The sequence below is a fragment of the Eucyclogobius newberryi genome, unplaced genomic scaffold, assembly GCF_026437365.1.
Source record: "Eucyclogobius newberryi isolate DKJ021-1_F unplaced genomic scaffold, fEucNew1.0.hap1 SCAF_14, whole genome shotgun sequence".
Taxonomy (NCBI): Eukaryota; Metazoa; Chordata; class Actinopteri; order Gobiiformes; family Gobiidae; genus Eucyclogobius; species Eucyclogobius newberryi.
In genome coordinates, this window is record NW_027315768.1 from 16107200 (window position 1) to 16130811 (window position 23612).

General features: G+C 40.3%; 3 protein-coding genes across 4 annotated transcripts; 2 read left to right on the forward strand and 1 right to left on the reverse strand.

Annotated features, from left to right (window-relative positions):
* Positions 1-3684: 3684 nt before the first annotated feature.
* On the forward strand, positions 3685-5960 carry cmklr2 (chemerin chemokine-like receptor 2). 2 transcript variants are annotated; one of them, XM_072444508.1, is made up of 2 exons: positions 3685-3812; positions 4414-5960. In XM_072444508.1, the coding sequence occupies exon 2, from the start codon at positions 4426-4428 to the stop codon at positions 5500-5502; it is 1077 nt and encodes a 358-aa protein (XP_072300609.1). In that variant the 5' UTR covers positions 3685-3812; positions 4414-4425; the 3' UTR covers positions 5503-5960. The 2 variants fall into 2 exon arrangements, with proteins under 2 accessions (XP_072300609.1, XP_072300610.1); XM_072444509.1 differs by having other exon boundaries at positions 4417-5960.
* A 954-nt stretch (positions 5961-6914) lies between these two features.
* On the forward strand, positions 6915-15580 carry ino80da (INO80 complex subunit Da). The gene is made up of 10 exons (XM_072444510.1): positions 6915-7171; positions 8398-8644; positions 8729-9579; positions 9680-9782; positions 9867-10091; positions 11201-11310; positions 11434-11567; positions 11639-11853; positions 11994-12151; positions 12312-15580. The coding sequence occupies exons 2-10, from the start codon at positions 8427-8429 to the stop codon at positions 13295-13297; spliced, it is 3000 nt and encodes a 999-aa protein (XP_072300611.1). The 5' UTR covers positions 6915-7171; positions 8398-8426; the 3' UTR covers positions 13298-15580.
* Positions 15581-17302: 1722 nt separating this feature from the next.
* Positions 17303-23249, reverse strand: stk24a (serine/threonine kinase 24a (STE20 homolog, yeast)). Its single transcript, XM_072444511.1, has 11 exons — positions 22881-23249; positions 21427-21657; positions 20509-20565; positions 20310-20418; positions 20067-20224; positions 19681-19866; positions 19476-19612; positions 19262-19388; positions 19116-19184; positions 18887-19023; positions 17303-18818 (listed from the first exon to the last, which is right to left on the reverse strand). The coding sequence occupies exons 1-11, from the start codon at positions 22920-22922 to the stop codon at positions 18785-18787; spliced, it is 1287 nt and encodes a 428-aa protein (XP_072300612.1). The 5' UTR covers positions 22923-23249; the 3' UTR covers positions 17303-18784.
* Positions 23250-23612: the final 363 nt, after the last annotated feature.

Here is a 23612-nt window from a genome sequence, read left to right on the forward strand (position 1 = left end):
AAACATGTTCTGTCGCTCCCGCCCTATAGCCTCTCCACTTCCCGTTTAGCCCATCAGCAGCGGGCAGGCCACAGGAAGCAGAGCAGGTGACTTCAAAGGCACGGATCAGACCAATATAATACATCCATGGATCAGACACACGGGAGACAGAGCAATTGACCCGATCCGGTAAAGAGGAAGGCTGAGTGCACTGAAGCTCAATGCATTAAAAGGACAACCTATGCCCCCCGTAGCAGTGGATCTTATGATGACTATTGGACTGACCGGGCTTTATCCATAGGCTATATCAAGGGTAGGGAAAGGAAAATACATTTTCATGTTCATACATCTTCTTTATCGGCCTTGGCAGTGTCACTCCTTACAACCCTGTTAGCCTTATTTTGAAAGGCTAAAGATAATGTTATTAGGTATATTAAGCTATTTTTCTAATACAATAGGCCCAAAAATACCATAAAAAAAGTGTTGACTTTCAACCTTGATTCTTGCAATAAATTATAAATTATAGCTTAATTTATAACTTTATCTAAAATGATTTATTTTTGCCATTTGCTAAAGATGTCATAATAATAAAAGGTATTTAATGTGTACATACATACATATTTATTTATTCTGTCTATTTATTCTATTTACTTACTGTAGTCTTATAATTTGATATGTATTGTATTTATGACCTAGTTTCGTTTTTATGTCCAATCTTTTATTTCGTTTTTAATAATATTAGTTTTAGTCTATTAGGAGCTCCATTGTTTCCTCTGAGGAGCCCGCTGCACTAGGAGAGGTGGTCATGTCTCATGGGCCCCTGGTGTAGGTTTGGTCTCTGCCTCGTCTCTTCTCCTTGTCCTGTGGCTGCAGACTGTCCTCTTCTCCTGGTGCAGACGGCTACTTTTCTGCTGCCTGCTCAGCCTCATATATTTTAATGCATGCATGCATGTTGTATTAATGTATGCATGTTTTATGTATTTTATGAGGGTGCATGTGCCTGTGTCGGTGGGTGAGTTGTATGGTGGTGTGGGGTGTGGAGATAGGATTGGATAGGATGTGGGCTTGTAGGTTTGTTTTTAATGTACTGTAATGTTGTGTCACATTTTATGGAATGAACAAGTGTTTATGTGCCAAACAGGCTTCAAATAGATGACTTACTAATACAAAATATTGGGGCTCTTAACAATACATCAAGAATTTGAACTAAAGATCACTTGACAGACCCACTGAAATCAGAGCATTGCTGTACTGGTATGACCCGGATAATGAAACTCAATGGAAAAATATTGCGTGTAATGTGGTGCCTGAGGATGCTGTGTTGTTCCTAGTCTTAGATCACTTGTAGAACGCTTGATCTGCTCTGACTAAGCAACCTGCACATCTTTCAACCCTGATGACACGCTGACTATTACTCTGACAAACACTAATCTGTCTCTTGTTTTCCTCTTGAAGGTTGTTGAGAAGCTGTTGACGTCTATCAATTTCAGCTTGAGATCTTTCTTGATGACCACCTTAGGGATCATAGGACTTTTTAAGCCTTCATTTTCAGACTGAACCATGTCTAGATGCTTTCTGTAGGCTGCATTCTCTTGATGATTTTGCTTTGGTTGTTCCTGTAGATCGTAAAGAGCAGTTTTCACCACCTCCAGATCTCCCTCAGTCAAAGGGCTTTGGTTAATCTTCTCAACTTGGACAATTTGGTGGAAAAGGACAGCGTTGAACTCTGTCAACAGCTTTCTGCTCTTTCATTTTCTCAATTTCCTTGTCCCTCTCTTCTTGAAGTTTCTGTTGGTGGCGTTGATTGACCTCCTCCTGCTCTTTAAGGCAGTCCTGCATACTAGGTTTCTCTTCCTCGAGCTTACCCACATTCTCCAAAACAACCTCCAGCTGTTTTGACCTTATACATGGGCGAGTCATTCACCACAAAAGGCACAAAATCCATGCTGCAGCTTCCATCAAAATTTGACAGGAATTTGTTGATCTGGGCATCTGGGTCTCTAAACTCTTCACCGTGAATACTTTTTGGAGCATTCCTCCGGCAGCAGGGGAAAAGCCCATTACAAAAAAATGGATGACAGAAACTGACTTTGGACCAAATGGAACATATAGAGTACATGGGAGTACACCCTTAGGACTATGTAAAATGTTTGTATGTACTCTCTATCTTGTTTTTGTAACATGTTACGTATGCACTGTCCCTATTTCATCCTAAGGCTTTAAGAAATAAAAGTGTCCCTTTTATGCTTGGTTGTTTTGTTGACCTGGATGAATTAGAGTAGGCCTTATTTTCATAAATAGGCAAGGCTAATGTGATATACAATTTACAGTAACATTTTGTATATATATTATTTAATTTGTTTCAAAAAGTGATACCATTCCCATTGCAGAAATATCCCAGAAATTGACATAATTATGAACATGTCATGTTATACATATATAATAGGCTTTTGGATTCACAGGTTTACATTGAATTTCACAGGCAGTTGTACAAAATGTCGATTCATTTTAAAGATCTTAGGACATATTTGCCACCAAAGAACAGAATTTGCTGACATACACCACTTTATTAGAAGAAACTACAGCCACAATAATGAAAACTAGAGTGACAAACAGAAGCTACAGTGGATGTGGAAACGTAGCCTTCATTTAGGTCATTTGCATATAGTGTTTGGATCAGAAATGGCCTTTTGTAGTTATTTAAAGAAAGTATACAGTTAAACTTACTTCTGTCTTAAGTCTTTTCCACGAGTCTAAGTCAATAGGTCCTATAACTTAATATGTTCATTTAAGTAAACTTCATCTTAAATCTGAAACGCATTCATTTTTAAAGCTCTATATCCCGTTTTGAACCTTTTCTCTCGTGGGACAGATTGCGCCGGTGTTATGAAAAGCTGCAGCTCCGTCCTCTGAATGAAAGCATTCTTCTTTCCAGGCGGCCGACCAATAACGGTTCTTCATCCTGTGGCCCGTGTGTGACGCGTCAGACAGGCGCGCCTACTGTTCATCTGCGCAGCCCGTAACAAAGTTTAGTTTGGACGGACTCACGGAAAGATCACACATGCCACATCAATACTTGCGCAGGCGAGAGGAGAAATCACGACAGAGCTCGAGCCCAGCTCCCGAGCTAATCTAACGGAGCTATAGTAGTCTTTTTACACCAGTCTGCCTTTTATCCAAGCAATTAAAGACAAACTTTCCTATTGGGTAAGACTTTTTTCAACTAAAAAGATGACTTCATTTTTTTGTGCAAGTTGAGAGTTAGTCTACTTCCAAATGTAAGACAATAAACAAAGAGCTATTGTGAGCAGCATCGATGCTAGTGTATCCATAGTGATGTGAGATTTACATCCATAAAGTCGCCTCTACTTCTGCTAATAAACATATGTTTAGTTCCAAAGCTGCAAGTTTAAAATGTTGTTGTTATTATGTTATCCACTAAAGCCCAAAAATAAACGTAGTCACGGCAAGCCATAATTGGACTGTTTACCCCAAAGTGTGTTTGTTGTTAGTCATCCCTGATTACATGTGTTAAAAATTAACGGAATGTCTTTTTCACTTCCATAAAACAATGTTTCATTTTAATGACCTTCATGACTTCAGTTTTGACATAAGAATTTCTAGTTTTGGAACACCCTTTTCATGTACGCACAAAACTGAGGCAATGATTCATAACAGGGTGGTCTCTGTGCATCTCATGGTCCTAATCGTTGATGACACTATGTTCCAGAAGTTACGTTCACCACACCCTGTCCCAACTTGGCTCCAAAGACTGAATGATCGCTGACCACACACACCAGTGGATGGTTTAAGGATAAAGAGAAACTTCAGAGGTGAGATGAGCAAGTAAAAGTATTCATGTCATTTCACACCAACTTATTTATATTCTGGAGACAAGCAGGTGACACCACAAGGCCAAGTTACAGGTCAGAACTGTGGAAAGGCTCACTGAAAGAATTTTAAGTTTTCAAGGTTGTTTTGAGCCATAAAAACGCCTATACTTGAATTAATGCAAGATAATCTTTTACTTGTGTAAAAAAAAATCAAATAAAGATAAGGAACAGTCCTGACAACATGTAAAATTGCAAAAATATTTTTGACACATTTTAATTATCAAGCATAAAATTTGACCTGCAAAGAAATATTGGAACATACGCCTACACTACTGTTATTAATTAGAGTTCTTCTATTGAGAGTGTTTTTTTAAACTTCCTATATTCTGTGATCTGTCCTTTTCCTCTGTATCTACTGCGTTGTATCAATGAAATTTCCCCATGTGTGGACAATAAAGGATTATCTTATCTTATCTTAATTCATATATTGCAGTGCAGTTGCTTTAGATACAACTGCTGCTACCAATCCCTACTCAGCAATAATAAAAGAATGGCACTTATTACCATTACAACACTTTGACTTTACTGTGTTTTTTTGCAGTAGACTTGAACAATGGAGCACAATGAAGACTATGAAAACTACACGTACGATTACTATGTTGAGTATGGCGACATGGACGATGTGAAAACTGGTCACCGGCAGAAAGAAACCATGCACCTTATCTCTGTGATCATCTACATAATTTCATTTGTGCTGGGCCTGATTGGAAACGGAACTGTCATCTGGGTGACATCCTGCAAAAGCAAGAAAACTGTCAACAGTATATGGCTACTCAATTTAGCCCTGGCTGACTTCATATTTGTACTTTTTCTACCCCTGTACATTGACTACATCCTTAGGGAGTTCCACTGGGACTTTGGAACGGTCATGTGTAAGCTCAACTCATTTGTGATTGTGATGAACATGTATGCGAGCGTGCTTTTTCTAACAGTCCTGAGCATAGATAGGTATATTTCTCTAGTACACCTAAATTGGTCTCAGAGGCATCGAACTGTGAGGAGGGCGTGGCTTGTATGTGGATGTGTTTGGGTTGTGTCGGCGGCCCTCAGTTGTCCAGCGTTGATTTTTCGGGACACTATGCTCTTACATGACAAAGTGGTGTGCTTTAACAACTTCCATGCACATGACAGACACTTAGCAGCAGTTTGGCACATAGTAATAGTGGCCATACGAACAACAGTAGGCTTCCTCTTACCATTCACAGCAATCTGTGTCACAGGCATTCTACTCACAATTAAAGTGCACCAATCTGAACACTCTGTCCGATTCTCAAGCTTTACCAAAACAGTCTCTGCAGTTATTTTAGCTTTCTTTCTCTGCTGGGCACCTTTCCACATTTTTAGCCTAATGGAGTTATCAATACATTCATCGTTACACCTTCACGAAGTACTCAGGACTGGCTTTCCTCTTGCAACAAGCTTAGGCTTTTTTAACAGCTGCATCAACCCTGTGCTATACATGCTTTTGGGGAAAAAGGTTCGCCATATTCTGAAACGTGCGTGCCTCAACATAACCAAGAGTTCACTCAGAGAGTTGAGCCAATCTATTTCTGCGACTGAGATGGAATCAATGCCTGAAGCCTTTCAGGAGAGCCTCCCAGAGGGGCCTTTAGCTTCCTCTACTCTCTGATTGGTGAACAGTTGATAGTAGCAATAGTTGATGGATAATTTATTCTTTATCTGAATCAAAATGTTACTGTCCAAAGATAAAGGTGATTCCAAATTATTATTTTGCTTTCATGTTAATATGTAAGATAAATGTTTACCACATATTAACTTATATTATAGATATGTATAGTTTGATATAGTTATACTGTTCATATCTAATTCATGTAATAGTTACATCTGCTGAATTGCAGAACTTTCAGTGTATGTCCTGTATTATCTTCACAGGCTGTATGTGTAGACAGTGGAGATTAAACCCCTCTGCAGCTACAGCAGGCTTTGGTGTATTTCACCTTTAGGATTTCCTTGTTGATTCACAGAGAGCAGTACCAGAATGATGTATATCCAGATGTGTTTCCTTCCTCCTCCCAAGGAATTGTTTACAGATAAAGCTATTTCCTGTTATTTTTAACAACGCATTCTTAATGTTATTTTTGGCATTTGCAACAGGTATACTGTATTTTTTTGCAATAGTGTATGCATTATACATAGCAAAGTATATATTTTATAATGTAATAAACCACATGAACCTATGAATACTGCTTGAATTGGTACAGTCTTGTCAATGATTTAACTACTTTAAACTTTAAACTAGACTATGAGAGAAAGTGTGAACTCTGAGGGGTAAAAGTTGGTCCACAAGAATGAGACAAGATGAGATTTTGGCATAATTAATGATACATAAATGACAGTAATAATAGCTGTTTAATTTTGAAAAATGGCTATGTGGCCTTACATGTCAGTCTTATCTTATTCCAATAATGGCAATTTAAAAAAGAAATGTGGGAAGGGATAGGGGGAGGTGAAAACACATTTTCATGTATTACTCAAACATACAATTGTTTTTGTATGCAACTTTAATGATAAGGAAATGCCATTGTAACAAGGTTAAAACTCAATAACGCTGATTCAAGATAATAAACTTTGAAAATTAACTTATATAAAGTGTATACATTTTTTTACTTTTTATCCCATAGCTTTGGTATAATACAAACATCAAATACAAAATATAACATCTATAAAATTTTGTTTTAAGTTTTTTTTCCTTCTAAATGTCCTAAACAGTTATTTGATCGCGGCTCTCCTGGCAGCGCACCTCACCGTCATCACTGTGGCAGGGCTGGTAACTCATTCATGTGAAGAAGAGCCGTGGACCAGGTTGATTTTACACTGTGCCACTTTACTGGACCTTTTTCTATTGTATTTTCTCTGAAATGTCCAGAAAAGTTAAAGAACGGAACCCAATCTTACCTCAGAAAATGCAGTTTATGTTTCAGACAATAAAACTACGATTTCTACAACAAAACGGCTTTTAACAAAGTTGAATTTCCAATATGGTGAGAGGTTGTTGTTGTTCGGCGAGCTGTTGTCATGTCCCCCCAGTGCCTGTAGTGGTGCTGTAAGGACTCTGCTGTGGATCCCACTAAAATCCACAGCAGTCTCCCTACTGCTTATAATTTGCTCTGGATAGCCTATTTCAAATGCATCCATATTTTTAGATATGCGGAGCCCGATGAAGATTGCTATTACCATCTAATCTCCGATATCGATGCACATTTAGCTTAGCTGATCGTAATAGACAATTCGGCCGTCTGTGTGGAGCGAATACCGTGCACAGCCCATATCAATTCAAGGTAAGCCATATGCGATGAAGCCTCGGCCTCAATTTAAGAGAGCCGCGCGTTGCACACTCAAATAGCGGATAAGCGCCCTACGCTAGACCGCTGTTTCCTGCAGCTAAAGGGGCCTCGAAACATGATGGTATTTTTATTGTCTAGTACTAGTTTAGGGTATAAAGATTATAAGTAGGTAGTCAATGGTGACTTACTGACCGCACAATTCACTTTCGATGCCATCCAATGTCACATTATGTAACAACAGAGGCTAACATTCATAAAACATTTTTTGGAGGCCTTGTGGTACAGGCCGTGAGTCTAGTTTGACCCTTTGTTTAGACCTATCTGTCATTAAACGATACACCTTTTGTTGTCTAGTCCTTCCCGCATTGTATTATTTCATAATACATTATTATTACGGCGCTTGAAGTTTTCAACCATCGAATAAAATAAAAAATGATAATTTACAGCGTTGCTTATCTCCGATGTTTCCGTTTCCTGGTTAGCTACCGCCCACTGATGTGTGTTTTTAGCTTTCGCTAGCTTAGCATGTTAGCGTAATTCTATCTACTACTTACTTTAAAAATAATCTTTAATTCAAACACATATACCAACGTGGTGTTATTCTGAAGCTCATGTCCAGCCTTTAAGTATGACTTCCTCTGTGCAACATCGGCGTAGTACAAAGTAAAACCTGTTAGTTTATTCAATGCTAATATGCTCTAGGTAGCATCTAGGCTATACAGTGCTGCGACTTACTTGCCAAAACTAGGGTTGATTTAGTTAATAGTCATATTTGTAAGACTATACTGACAGCTATCGTTGGGCTATTAATGAAGCATCACACTTTTCTATGAATAATAAGCAAGTTAACCAGGGTAGTTTTAATGCCTGAAATGGTGACAAACACAACTGTCGTTATTTATTTTATTTTATTATTAGTTTATTTGAACTGGGACAGTGCACATTAATTGACATTTCTGTAAATGTGCCAATATTAGCTGTAGTTTAGCTAGTTTCCAACTGTAGTCCCATATTGACTTCTCTACCTTGGTAACAGCAATAGAAAAAAAAAAATATAGCTGTCTACCAACAAACTGCAATCAATATTTTACTTGGTTGATTATGATGTAAATAAAATTATTGAATTGGGTAAAGGTTATTATTTATATGTTATATTCCTTCTGTTGTTCTGTTATGAACTTTTACTAATAATGTTTTTGTCTTTCTCAACTCACCATCAGCTCATGTTGTCAAGGACAAGAGTCACGTGATGTATGAAGGCAAACACATACACTACTCAGAGGTTGACAATAAGCCGCTGTGCTCATACAGCCCAAAGCTTTGCAAGCAGCGCAGACTGAACGGTTATGCCTTCTGTATCCGACATGTGTTGGAGGATAAAACGGCACCCTTTAAGCAATGTGAATATGTGGCCAAGTACAACAGTCAAAGATGTACAAATCCCATCCCCAAGTCAGAGGACCGCAGGTATGTTTTAATCTATTAAAAAACAGCAATTTTAAGCGCACAGTTGTAGAGATAAATAAAACGGTTATGTTTTTTCTTTTTTAGATACTGTAACAGCCACCTACAAGTCCTGGGGTTTATTCCGAAGAAGGAACGGAAAAAGAAAAATGACACATTTGAGGAGATTCGTTCTCGGGCTCATCTGGAATCAGTAGCTCTTAACATAACTGTACCTTCTTTAGCTTTAAAAGCTCCCAATGGCCTAGATGAACTTCCACCATCTCCGCCCTGTACTCGTCTATTTTCCCTTCCCGATGGGGAATTACTGGACCCTTTTGCCTTTTATGAAGATGACACAGATGGGGAGGAGATAAGTACTCCTCGGAAAGGCAGTGCCATCAAGAAGAAGCTACAGAATAAACTAGTGCTCAACCAGAAACTCTGCCATGAAACAGACCTCTTCCAGACACCTCCTGAGCACTTTAGTCCATCCCCTGTCCCCCGCGTTCACCCTTCCTCACCCCTAAGCGCTCACCTTTCACGGCACCAGTCAGGACTTCAGCCAGTTCAACACTCCAGTGTGACTTCCTTCAGCTTTCCAGGGCAGCAGCAGCAGCAACAGCAGCAACAACAACAACAACAGCTGCAACAGCCGCCGCAGCAGGGGTTAATATGCAATCCACCTCCACCTCAGACAGTCAACTTTCTGCCTCCAGGGATGCCCGCTAGTGCGGCACCCAGTCCCGTTCAAGCTTCATCACTTAGGAAAATGCCTTTCACCTCAACAAACTTGCCTGTTACTTGCAAAGACAGCAGCAGTAACTGTCAGCGGCATGTGGTAGTCATGCACCCTGCTGCCTTCTCACCTTCTACCACCTGCTTGGCCAGGCTGCAAAATCTTGTACAACTATGTGCTAAAAGACACAATGAATATGGAGACCTCTTCCCTCATTTAGGTGACTTAATACATTTTTAAATAATACATGTTCAATATTGGTATAGACTAATCCAACAAGTTACAAAAGCTTTAATTATTATATGTGTAATATTGTTTAGGACTGGACTGGTCTGAGGACAGTGATGATGATTATGAAATTGATGAAGATGATGCAGATGAGAGACTGCATCCTCTCCACAGCTCATGGGGACCATTAAATGGGTTTGTGATATATGTTATCTCTGTTATTACATACTAACATTATGTCTTGGAAGATATTTTTAATGTTGTCTACTCCGTTGACAGAGTGGAGGAGGAGAGTGGACTGCCTCGACGATCACGACTTCTAAGGCTTTGCTCATACCTTCAGGAGAAATACAAGCACATGTGCAGGCAGGAAAGGGCCAGTATCCGACAGAAAAGATATCGTTATGCCTTTCGCAAAGCCCTGCTCCATGCTGCCAGTAAGAACCCCGACTGTGCTGGGCAGCTATTCCAGGAGCTGCATGGTGTTTCTGAAAACTCATTAAGGTACTCACAGTCATAAAATTATATTAGAATGAGATTACCTAGATATACTGTTGGGTCCATAATGCCAGATAAATGCTTAAAACGTGTCGGGTACTGTTTGGGTTCTACAAGAAATCCAAGGTCATTTAAATCAATGCATGCAGTCACACTATCCTCATCGCATTGCTGGTGCGAGGCTGTGGAAAGAATCACAAAGACTCGCCTGGATCAGTTTTTTAGTAAAGCTGAAGGAAAGAATAATTGTTATTGCATGAACCCATGTGAACCTGCACTCCTGTAGGTCAGATACGCACCAGTCCACTGTGTATAAACTGCTCAAAATATGTTGTGAATCCGGCAAAACTGTTTGGATAGTGACCCAACTTATGTGTTTTTATCTGTTTACCAAATTAAGGAGGATTTATATAGAAATGTAAATGTGTAATTGAGGTTATTCATGTCCAAATTGGATTACAGCTCTTTAACATGAGGGCAAAAGGGCAAAACAAAAAAACATAGGAAATGTATCGTATATCTGCTGTAAAATCCTGGAACAGCACCACTTAAAGAGAACCCAGTGCCTGGTTATAATCATGGGTTCCAGACCTCAGACAGACGTTGTCAACAAAGGATTTTTAAAATTTCCTTTTAGTGCACTGAAAAAGGCGGTGTCATAATGCAGAGCTGTGATGGTGGCATGATGACTCGCCTCACATTAAGACGGTCCTGGGTGGGACTCCTGGGCGGCGTGACATCCATGCAGAATTTGCATATTTCTCCTCATGTCTGGGTTGGTTTCTTCTAGGCATTGGTTTCCCCCAATAAACCAAAGCATGCACAATAGAAATGAGGCGTAATGTGGCCTGTCTAAGCCTTCAAGATCTGAAGATGGTCCCACTGCTCCTGACGGGTTGCCCCAGTAGCATTGAAGGATGGATCAAATACAAATGACAAATTTCCCTATTGGGACAATAAAGCGTACCTTAACCTTATACTAATGCCTGAATGCTTCCTCCAATTTGGACGTGAATACCTTGAAATTATATAACTATGTTGAATAAGAAATTCCTTGTTGATACATCAGCAAGATATTTCTGGACCAAACCATGTACACCTCTCTGTTTGTACAGTGTGGCTCAAGGAAAGCACCAGAATACAAACGCAGGAATCTGCACTGGCAGCACAAAGGGTCAGGCCTGCAACAACAAAGCTCTGCCTTTTACTCGACACTGTTTTCAACGTATCCTTTATCTACTGTAAAAAATAAATAAATTGTAATGTATGGGTTTTTTATGGATTTTGCTTTAAGATATGTTGAAATGTAAATTAAAAGTAGCAATTCTTCCTTCATTGAACATTGTAGACATTCTGTTGAACCGGTCCCAGCAACTCTTTTCTAGTTGCACAGCCAAATTTGCAGATGGGCAGCAGTGCTCCATTCCTGTGTTTGATATTACTCATCAGACACCTCTCTGTGAAGAACATGCCAAAAAAATGGTTAGTCTTAATTCTACACCCGCACATTTTATTTCTCTTTGTGTCTTAACCTTTATCTTGAATGTTAAAAGGACAATTTTTTGCGTGGAGATGGACACAGACGAGTGCAACACCAGCAGCAGCGCAAGCCACGTAAAAAGACGAAGCCACCAGCTCTTACCAAAAAACACAAAAAGAAGAGGAGGAGAGTGCCTCAAAGGCCTCAGAAGCCCATCCCACCGGCTTTGCCACAGGGGAACCTTGGAATGCCTTCAATCCTAGCAATGCCTTCTCAGGCCTGCATCAGGTGCACACATGCTTTAGTAATACATGTTGATCTAGTTACAGTCTTAACTTCATTCACAGGCTCAAGTGTCACACGTTTGAATAGCTTAATTTCTGCCAGGGCCTACAGTGTCTCGCTAACCAATTTGACCTCTTTGGCAGGAGCCCATCAACACCAGAGCTGAGTACAGATGAACTTCCTGATGATATAACAAATGACATCGCAGACATTCCAAATGATCTTGAACTAAACCAGGAAGATTTCTCTGACGTTTTACCTAGACTCCCCGATGACCTGCAGGATTTTGACTTGTTTGAAGGTTTGTTTGCCATCAGCATAGATTTATAAATAATTTTGATTACAGTTTTGATCTGACGCTGTGGTAAAGCTGCAGTGTATACAGGACAACTCGCCTGCCTGTTTTAATGAAATTGTGAGTTCATATGCAGCTTAATCACAATGATTTGCATTGTGCATAGGTAAAAATGGAGAACTATTGCCCACTACGGAGGAGGCAGAGGAGCTGGTGCGAGCACTACAGGCAATGGGGTCCTACCCAGATTCTTTGGTGTGCCTGACCTCCATAGGAGATTTAACACCCTCTGAAGGGGTGGACCACAGAGCCATGACAGTGTTCCCTGGGCCTGTGCAAACTGGGGCCATGGGAGACCTGCTCAACAGCCGCATGCCAACACCAAACTTCACCAGCCTTGAACTTGCGGACAATCTATTGCAGTCCACTGGAAGTCACTTTCCTCCTTCACCTCCATCAGAACCTGCAAATCAGCCCGCAACATCATGTTCCAACATGACATCTCCTCCTCCCACTGCGACCCAGTCCTTAACAGAACGGACGTTTACTCAAACTCGCACATCCAATGTCCTGACAAAGTCAGACGCCCCCACTCCGTCTTCCCAGCGCAACCACTACAGCAGTGACCCTGTGCCATCCCCGTACAGTGACCACATATCTTCACCTCATGCCCCCAGCTTCCCGACAGACAGCCCTCTGCTCCTGGAGGTCCCTCTGAGCAGTGCACCAGGGGCCCCTCGCACTTCATGGAACAATATTACTCTCCCTATCACTGATCCCTCACAGTTTGGCAATCTTATTGGCTCTGACAGTCATCTTATATCCACTTCTTTGTCCACTCCCCCAGCGAATACTCACTCTGCCACACTGCAGCCCATGGCGGCACTCTCAGCAATGCCTCAGACTGGTCTGACTGGTTTAGCGAATCCTCCTGCCCCCTCCTCTTCTTCCCATGACAGTTCCACCCAGCCCAAGCAGCAGCTCCCTCAGTTCAGTGCGGCCTTTGGCCATCAATTGGCCTCTCACAGTGGCATCCCAAAAGATGTGCAGCCTAGCCACAGCTCCACAGCGCCTCCTGCTGGGTTCTCCATAGTGAGTGCCACCGCTGCTAGTGCCAATAGCGCCACACCGCCATTCACTCAGAGTAAATGATGTGGCCTGCAGCGGCAGTGAGACTCTTGTGGACTCCAGTCACTGACAATCTGCTTTGGTTTAGATTTGACCAGCTTTTATATCTGCTATGTGCAATATGAAAAAGGTGCACTATTTGATAATGAATTTGCACAATCTTTGATTACCTTCAATAATTTCTGGTTTCCTTAGTGTACTTGATAGCCATGCAAGATTGCCAGTCACTGTGAGTCCATTTGTCTGATACCTTGTGGTTACCAGGGATTACAGTCAAAAGTCATGTAATGGTGAAACCCCGCAGAAGGACCTAGCAGAGATTATCTCAGATTTCAAAAAACTTAGATGCCTCAATCAGTGGTTTGTTTTTATTTGCGTTTGCCAGGTAACTCCTGGCTTTGATTCATCAAAAATAGACCCTGCCTTGCTCAGATGGCCATAACATTTTTATTTTTCTGTCACGATCAGCAATTGCCACCCTGTTTAGAAAAGTAAAAGAACTGCCTTTGTCAGTGACCCATTATGTATGAAGCTATAGTTGTTAGTCATGTTTTGTCATGATATAGAATCTCAAGTCATTTCACAGACATGAATTTACCAAAATACTTTTAAACCGATGTTTTTATATTGTGTATACAGTGTGGGCTCATTTATTGGTTTGCTCAGATGTCATATCTGACCTCACCATTGGTTGTGGGACTCTGAGTGGCCTAGTAGACACTTGAAGGTAAATCAAGTTCAAAGCAATAAACACATTATCATGACACATCATGAAAAGTATTTTCTTGGTCTCGTTACTTGTAGCTCCACTTGGTAAATTTTATCAGGAATATATTTTAGCCCTCTAAGTGTTGTTTTTGACAACAGTATCTCTCAGACGGAGACCAGCAATCAGGTTAGCTCACATTCTTAGTGAATAAAGGATCAGAGTGTGTTGGTTTTATGATGGCGACGGTGTAATCCAGGGGCTTTAAGTGTCTACTTCAAAGGTACTCTGGTCCACATAAAGCAATGGCCTTGCATGTAGTATTCATAACAAAACAAATATGTGTAGAATTACGTCGATGGTGTCATGGTTGTTGTCCCCGGTAATGGCCTGAGTAAATGCTTTTAATTGACAAATTAGTTTGAAATGTTGTACTCATTTGCTCAGTAGATGCTCATATATCATTGTGCTGAGGAAGTTGCAATGTGCTTTTTAGAAAAATAATAAAGGTATGTCTGGTTAGACTCAATCAACTTTTCCCTGTTAGTGCAACAGCACAACCATGGCTTTTGATCAATATATCACACCAACATTGTAGACTATTTGATATATAGAGTAGAAATCTATCTTGGGGTTTATTGGTGATCATTGAGTAGCAACTGACATAGTTATTTGCAATGTATTCAGTGAAAGCTGTGTTTTGTAGAGTTCAGTCTCCAATGGTTTTTAATGGCTATCAAAATGGTTGTGTGTTTTTGTCAAGTTTGGAGGGATCAGTGTTTGGTGTCATTTGCTGTCCTTATGCTTTCAAATATTCCAGTGGAGAGGGACACTTTTGATAGCTATTAAACTAGATGGAACAGTGTAAGATTGCATGGGACAGCCACACTTTGTCAATATTGATATTTAATTATGGTCTCTGGTGGTATAAAGCATAGGGATGTATCCATGAACGTTACATGTCAATGAGAAGAATGGAGTTTTATATTGTTTTACGTTAATTTGCACAAAACCGAAGGATGCTAACACGCGGCACGTCTTTTGCCTTTTTTGCCGGGTGCCCATTTAACTCTACAGCTGCTCTGAGCCTGCACCAGACCCCTTATCCAGCTGTGAGAAGACCCCCATTTCTGCCCCCACCCTTCTTCAGACAGAGGTCACATGATCAAGTAGGCTGCAGTTCTTTCAAAATGTTGGATAACCTGTTGAAATAAGGTAAACTGCTGTATCCACATAGCATGAGATTAGTTGCACCCGTTTCACTCTGGAACACAGAACAAATGTAACAGGGCTCGTAGGCACATGTAACTGCTTGAATTCAGAGCTGGCTGACAAATTCCTATACTCATTGAATGTACTGTATTACAGTTTTTAAAGATAGGATCAGCTAATCTAGTCACCTTTTGTTATTGGTCCTTGTTTTAATTTGTCTAAGGTATTTTTTGTATACAAAGGTTTACATTTTTATGTATATTTTTCTTGTGTACAAATTATGTAATGTGTATAAACACTGTATGTAATTATCTGTATATAGTGTGAGAAATTTGCTTTTGTTTTTGGATGTAAAAATAAAACTTGCTGTGAGGTATTTACTGATATAATTTGTTTGTTTCTTGTCTAACAATACAAACAAAAGTTTAATGAACATTTTGATTTTAATTTTTGCTGTCAGTTAACAACTTTCAGTAAAACACTGTTCAAAATTTGCAATTGCAACATCACAAAACCTTTTATTAAAAAAAAAAAAGTGCAACACAAACTATTCAAAAGGTGAATGATATATGAAATTTGAACATATCTATTGAATGGTGTTGCATGGCACATATTACATACATTTACAAGGAGAGAAATTCAATTGTATAATTTTTCTGTGGAAAAATCAGTATGAACATGAAACATACTGAAGTATTCTCATACCTTTATTTAACACATTGTTTCAGTTGCACTACATTCATAATGGAGAAAAACAGAGGCAATAATTCCTCATATGTTAATTTTATTTATATCCTGAACCAAAGTTAAAGGTTTTAGTTCAGGAACATGTGCTTCTATGGAATATCCATTTGTGCATTGAACAAAATCCAGGAATGCAGGAAAGGGAACATACATTTCTCATTGAAGTGTTGCTGCATATGCATTATCATTTAAAAAATATATATAATTTATTTATACAGGGGAAACCCAAAGAAACTCTTTTTCGGGAGTACCCTGTTAAATACAAAATACAGATTAAACAATTAAAACACCATTGAAAAGCTAAAGCTATTCACCACAAACACTAAGGCTGATTTAGCGCAGGACTCGGTCCTCTGGTCCCAGAGTATGCTAAAACACATACTGCTCAAGTCATAGGTGTTAGAACTATCAAGAACATAGTAGTAGCAGTGCTGTACTAGTCTGCATCTCAGTGCACTGTATACATAACATATAACTGCAGGTCTAATCCTTTGCTGAATAAATCTGAAAATGTCTGCCTTGCATTTCATTTCACAAAGTTCAAATAGAAAACAACAGTTTTGTTTTTTTCAGCCAAAAAGTGCACTACATGAAAGCCTCAGTCAAAGATGGGGGAATCAGGGGTCATCTTTGTGCCACTGACAGCATGCGCAAACCTGGAAAATAGTTTCATGCTACTCTTGTATGGCTACTTTGTTTAAGTAGAAGGCATTTAATTTCGAAGTGCAATTCAAGCTAGTATGCTGTATACCCAGTGTAGATAGTACACTGGGTATACAGCATACCAATGCAGCTTCAAGGAAGACCTGAAGATGGCACTGCCCTCCAATGAACAGACACTCCCTCTACCACAAGGCACACACAGGTGCACACTCTCATACAAAGGATGAAGCACACACAGGATGAAGCACACACAGGATGAAGCACACACAGGATGAAGCACACACAGGATGAAGCACACACAGGATGAAGCACACACAGGATGAAGCACACACAGGATGAAGTACACACAGGATGAAGTACACACAGGATGAAGTACACACAGGATGAAGCACACACATGCACGCACTCTCATACACAGGATGAAGCATGCACATGCACGCACTCTCTCATACACAGGATGAAGCATGCACATGCACGCACACAGGATGAAGCATGCACGCACACTCTCATACGCACACACACGCACGCAGGATGAAGTACACGCACTCACGCACTCTCTCATACACAGGATGAAGCATGCACATGCACGCACACAGGATGAAGCATGCACATGCACGCACACAGGATGAAGCATGCACATGCACGCACACAGGATGAAGCATGCACGCACACTCTCATACGCACACACACGCACGCAGGATGAAGTACACGCACTCACGCACTCTCTCATACACAGGATGAAGCATGCACGCGCACACACACACACAGGATGACGCAAAAAACGTCACAAAGGCGCCGGTCCAGCTGGCAGCCCGGTGCAACGCTCCGCTCTTTTTTCACACTTATGTGCTTTATCTTTTGTATTTTGTCGGCGCCGGTGCGTTTATACAAAGGAGGAACTCATGAAACTGCGGAAAACCATCGTCTTACCCGGAGATCGTCACGTTATCCCGGCGGACATCCTAATTTTTCCCCTCCATCCCTTGTTGGGAAATGGGAGGTTTTGTCTATAGGAGTTTTTGTTTATAAGAGTTCTTCTATTGAGAGTGTTTTTTAAACTTCCTATATTCTGTGATCTGTCCTTTTCCTCTGTATCTACTGCGTTGTATCAATGAAATTTTCCCATGTGTGGACAATAAAGGATTATCTTATCTTATCTTGAAAGCCCAACAGGGGCAGGGGCAACAGGGGCATCTTGACTGGCATTTAAGAATCCAGTGTTCAAACTGGGAGGAGTTTGATTGATCCAGCCACGTTATTTTTACATTCTCCACATTATTGACCACAGTCACAGCATAAAGTATGAAATCCTAACAAATCTAAATTGTTTGCATATTCAGGAATGCATGATAAATGAACACAATCAAATCTGATACAGCGCAGTCAAAAGGCCACATGCCTATTGCGTACTAGTGAAATCAAAGTGTGATATACACAAAGTTCAAAAAGGCAAAAATATAATATACAGCCAATATTTTATCAAAATATTTAGAATGCAACCTTTATCTACATTTATTAATTTGGACATTTTGTACACAGTGGTTTTGTTATAAACAAATATGTGGAATAAGTGGATAAGCTTATTTACAGATTCCACCCCACAAAGCTCTTTCAAGCAAAATACCTGAGTTTCTCCTCACTAATGGCCACGCATTTGACCACACTCTTCCATAATCACAAACTCAATCAAATGTGTGAGACAGCAACGAACAAACCTGACTTATTTCCTGCAATCAAAAATATAAATTTGATACTATTACCGGTATTTGATTGATTGAGAACTACACTTCAGCCCCACCCATGTAAACAAATGTACTTGGGGACAATGTGTGGAGACAATATTGTTCTTGACGTTCTAAATTGGAAAGTTGGGTGTGAAAGGGATTTTGTTTTGCTTTCAAGTACAGCACCTAAGACGACACATTTTTTAGTTTTACCGAAAATAGTCTTCACACTGAAAACAAAAGGTTAGGAAGGCGGTACTAGAAGACAGCGTGTAGCAGCAATCAAGTCAGCTATGTGTGCTGCCCTGTCCCGACAGGACCCTCTGGTGGTGTGCTAATACTTCAGAGACTGTATGCAGGCTGTGGTTTTCTGGTGGCAAATGAGTGGTATAGACTTTCCTGTAAACTTCTTCTCAGCTGAGGTCAGTCTGATGAAGTACAGGACCATTCAGTGCAGAGGGTCTAGTGTGTGGGTGAAGTCTGAAGCACTGAAAACCTATGAATGAAAGTGGTTCAAGACATGTAATGATAATCACTAAATATAGATGCTCAGAAGGTTGTTACCTCTGCAGCCTCTGCACCAGCTCCACAATCAGTGAGTCACAGATACCTGGGTGAGTCTCCTCGGCCACAAACAAGGCCTCCCTCAGCTTCTCAGCAGCTTCGGGCTTACCGTTGCTCGTCTCGCCTTTATCTTTCATCTACAACAAAGCCGTTAAGTAGTATACATCCAAATCATAAACAATAATGAAGAAGGAATTTTATCTGAATTAGGATGGAAAACTACAATTACCTCTGAAAATAGTGGAGTAAAAATTTCTGCCAAGCTCTGGGACAGAGGCAGTGGCGGATTCTCCTGGACCTAAAGAGAGGAACATGTATTTAGTCTGAGATAAAAATGTTTTGTTGTTAAACAGCTAAATAACAGTTCTATTCTACCTGGCTCTGGTCCGCCTCTGCAGACTGTGGCAACGATGCTGCTCCATTCGGAGCACGGCCAGGGCTGATCGTGCCCCACAGCCAATCATCTTGGTCTTCATTTCCAGAGGTCTTAGCATCTGCTTCCCTATTCAGATGTGACACTATTAACACCTGTGCTTACCAGAGCCCTAGTTTATAGGCAAAAGTTCTGTGTCATACACTTGGCACTCACTCGTCAGAGCTGGACTCATCACGAGACTGCGCCGCCTTCCACCTCTTGTATCTGTCAATCAGCTCTGTTAGGTATGACGTTTTTTTGGCATGCCTCACAATAAACCTGTGCTTCAGCAGTTCTTTGGCTGTAGGCCTCTGAGGACACAATAACACAGGCGAAATTAGACATGAAATGTATATAAATATACTCTTACTACACTCACAAAGCTGGGCTCCTTGTTTAGACACGCATCTATGAATTCTTTTAGAGGCTTGGTGAAGTTTCCCTCTAGTGTCGGCGGATTGTTCTTTGGGATCAGAAACAGGACCTTCATGGGGTGGAGTTCAGAGTGAGGCGGCTCTCCTTTAGCCAGCTCGATTGCAGTGATTCCTAATGACCAAATGTCTGCCTGTTGAGTGCAAAACAGATTAACCCGAGCAGCTGGTCGTCACTGTAAACGCAGTCATTCGGTTTGAGGAAGCTATTTTTTATGAAATTAGAGAAGTTATTACCACAGTTATTATCTATAGCTACAAGATTTAACAAGAAAGAGGCCGCATGCCAACCTGATTATATGTTTCTGTTATAAATTATAAAACATGGTTCAACCTTTGAATCATAGGCAGATTGTTTAATGACTTCAGGTGCCATCCAGAAGGGAGTGCCCACAAATGTGTTCCTCTTTATCTGAGTGTCTGTGAGCTGACCCGCCACACCAAAGTCCGCCAGTTTCACATCTCCTTGTTCTGATAATAGCACATTGGCCGCTGAAAACCACAAAAACATGAATTCTATTAATTCAAATATAATAGAACACGATTGTGGTCAATGTGTGTGGGTGAACAGTCTTGCCTTTTATATCTCGGTGAATCTTCTTTTCAGAGTGCAAGTACTCAAGGCCCTTCAGGATTTCCCTCAGAATTGTTGCAATCTGTGCTTCGTCAAGAGGCCCTGGTTCCAACTAGAAAAACCCAGAGATGCCACAGTGTTCTTATAATATGTTCGTTTCATTTGCCTGATATACATAACGCATTTAAAAGATAAATCTTACCAAGTCAAGTGCTGATCCTCCACCCAAATACTCCATAATAATCCATAACTTTGTACCCTGAAGCACAATATATATGTATACGTTTTTAACTGTAAAACATCCTGCATAGTTTTAATACTTTACAATACAGTATACACAACATGCATTATGAACAAATTATTACAAAATACCCCAATAAGAGTGTCATGTAAGTGCCGTTATTGTACACCATGTGTATAATGAACAACAGAAAAAACTAAATGCACACAAAAGGCCTATAAATCAGGCTTTATTGGCTCTCAGAGGCATGACATAGGCTAATGGACCACTACTTTTGCTCTTACTCTAAGCACTACTCCACACTCTGTGAGAGGCACTCTAAGCACTATCACATGTACAACAGCATGAGAAAAGACGCTGTTCAACAGTGAAGCAAAGCGAGCACAGGCTGTCTGAGGTCATTATGTTGACATTTTACTCACTTCAGAGCTCATTAAGTTAAACAAATAAAACAATTAAAAAAAGAGTCCAAGAAAAAAAATGTAACCAAGTAAAAACACTGTAGCCTACATTTGTAGAATTATCCATGTTCATTCTGCCAGAGGTCACAGCAATCACTGAACCTGTTTATGCGTTCCATTTGTTTGCTCTCATATGCTTCTCTACACTCCTCACGTTTGCTTGCCTGCGAGTGTTCAAAAGTCATGCTACTTCCTGGATTTGGTTCGAAGGTCAAAACTACACCTTACAAACGACACAGGCCTGAGTCTGTACTGAGACGAGCTCTTTTTTCCTGACGAAACTCTAAACTATGGTCGACAGCAATGGAATTGTGAACGCACTCTGAACACACTACAGCATGTATAATACTATGACCACAATAAGGAAACACAACATTGTATTATTACATGTTTTTATGGAGAATATGGAAAGGTTTACCTTTAAATAGGATCCATAATACTTGGTGATAAAGGGGCTGTCGCACTGACTGAGAACTGTTATTTCCTGTTGAATGTCTTCAATTTCATCTTCTGCTTCTTCCAGATCGATAATTTTAATGGCCACAACTTTCTGAGTCAGATTATCAATGCCTTTAAAGACTTCTCCAAAGGAGCCCTTGCCAATTCTCTCCATCTTTGTGAATAACTCCTCAGGATCTGCTTTTGAATTCTGGGGGACACAGAACAGGAGGGACAAAAAAACGTTTATAACCGGAATGCTGTTACGTCATTTGCAAAAATATATATTGCAAAATAATATGCACTGCAACGATTATTAACAATCAGCCCAAAACAAATATTGCCCCTGTTGGAGCTTTAGGGCAGACAGCCAATATCCTAGAAAGTGCAAATATCAAATCAATACTGTAAAAAGTAATATAGGACTTTTTTTTTCTCTAGTCTGTGTGACCTACTTGTAAGAGTAGCACAAACAAATACTGAAGCTCGATTACCTTCAGCATTAAGGACTACACGCTTGTATTGACTGAGCTAAATGGCCTAAGTCCCAGAGGAGCAGCAGACTGGCTGTAATGGTCTTCAAAATACCTACTTATGCTCCCTGTAACTATGGCAATGGTTTGTCAAAATTGAAAACCTGAAATGATAAAAATATACTTTTTATTTGTGTACATTTTTGATAAATGCACCTTTATCAGAAAAAAATCATTTTTTTCATTTAAAATTTCCCCCAGACTCTCCCGAGACCGGATTCCTGTAACAGGGCTAATGCACAGAGACAGAGGGAATGCAGAGACTGCCTCAGTCCAACTCCACAAGGCCAGAGACACAGAATAACGTGAAGTAGCACTAAACTACTTTCATAACTCCAATGTGGTCAGTCACCAAGGTGAATATTTTGTAGCAGATATCACAGAACGTTTTGGAAGCATCAGCAGATATGCAGACACAACCACAGACACACGCCCTTTGAAAACAACTGTTGATGCTCTGCACTCTGGAAGTGGGACAGATTATGATCGCAAACAATATCATTATACCAAACAATATTCGAGACATTTATCTTTACTGCCAACATTGTCCAGTACTCTCAGAATGTGAGGTTCACTGCAGGGCCGTGAGTTGTTGAGTCGGTATCAACATTGGCAGGATCAGGTTGTGTTTGGTTTAGTCGGGGCAGAAGTATTGCAATATACTCTATTGTCAGACATCGCGTTTAAAAACATATTAAATACTGTCCTTCTAAACATATTAATACAAAAACATATTCTCCTTCCTAAAATAAACCTCACCTTTCGGGCTATTTGAGCTGCTGCAGTTATCTATCAGCAGCAGTAGCACTAACTGTGACTTGACCTCGCAGATACAGTTATTCACAGTTCGCATCGCAAAGCACTTCAATTTCTCTCAAACACAACAGACGTGTATAATTACCTGCATCCCCGGTATTGAAGCTTGTACAGGAGAATGAGCCATGGCGCCAACTTAGCACGGCCACCTTCACTTAGTAGATGTTTAAGAGCAGTTTCGAACTCAGTTGTACTTTGAACTCCTCGTTTCTTCCGCAGTCCTTACGCGATGCTACTGTAGCCGCTATTTAGCAAAACACTTCTCCGTCTTTTAGATAAGTCCCGCCGCAGGGGCTTTACGTTGCAGTTGTTTGGAGCAAGGTTTGAAAAGTAGATGATGAAGAGCAACAACACACTTGTGAAGAGTTGTGTGGCTTGTTGTTCTGTTTTCCTCTCACTTTTTTCTTTCACTCAGCGCCATCTTGGTTAATGTCATTTTCAATTTCCGGTTGGACAAAGGATGTGTTGCCAGGTAAAGTCATGAAGTGGTGGTCTTCTGGCAACGTATATATTATCATACATATTTTAATTTTCACGAATATTATTAATATTACTGTCATTATTTGGCATTCGTATGATATCTTGTATCTTATAAGTGTTTTAACGTGATGGTCTTTTGGCCTTGTGAGTGCAAAAAACAAACATACATAACATTCCCCCTCTCAGGACAATGAATGGATGGATTTTTCCCAAGAAACAAGTGACAAATTGAAGCATCACTTTTCATTGCTAACGTAAACAAAACCCTACATGTCTAAAAAGTTTGAAGTCAAGTGCAGAATGACGTGAGCATGCAGATGCGTGGTTTTGTGGTGTT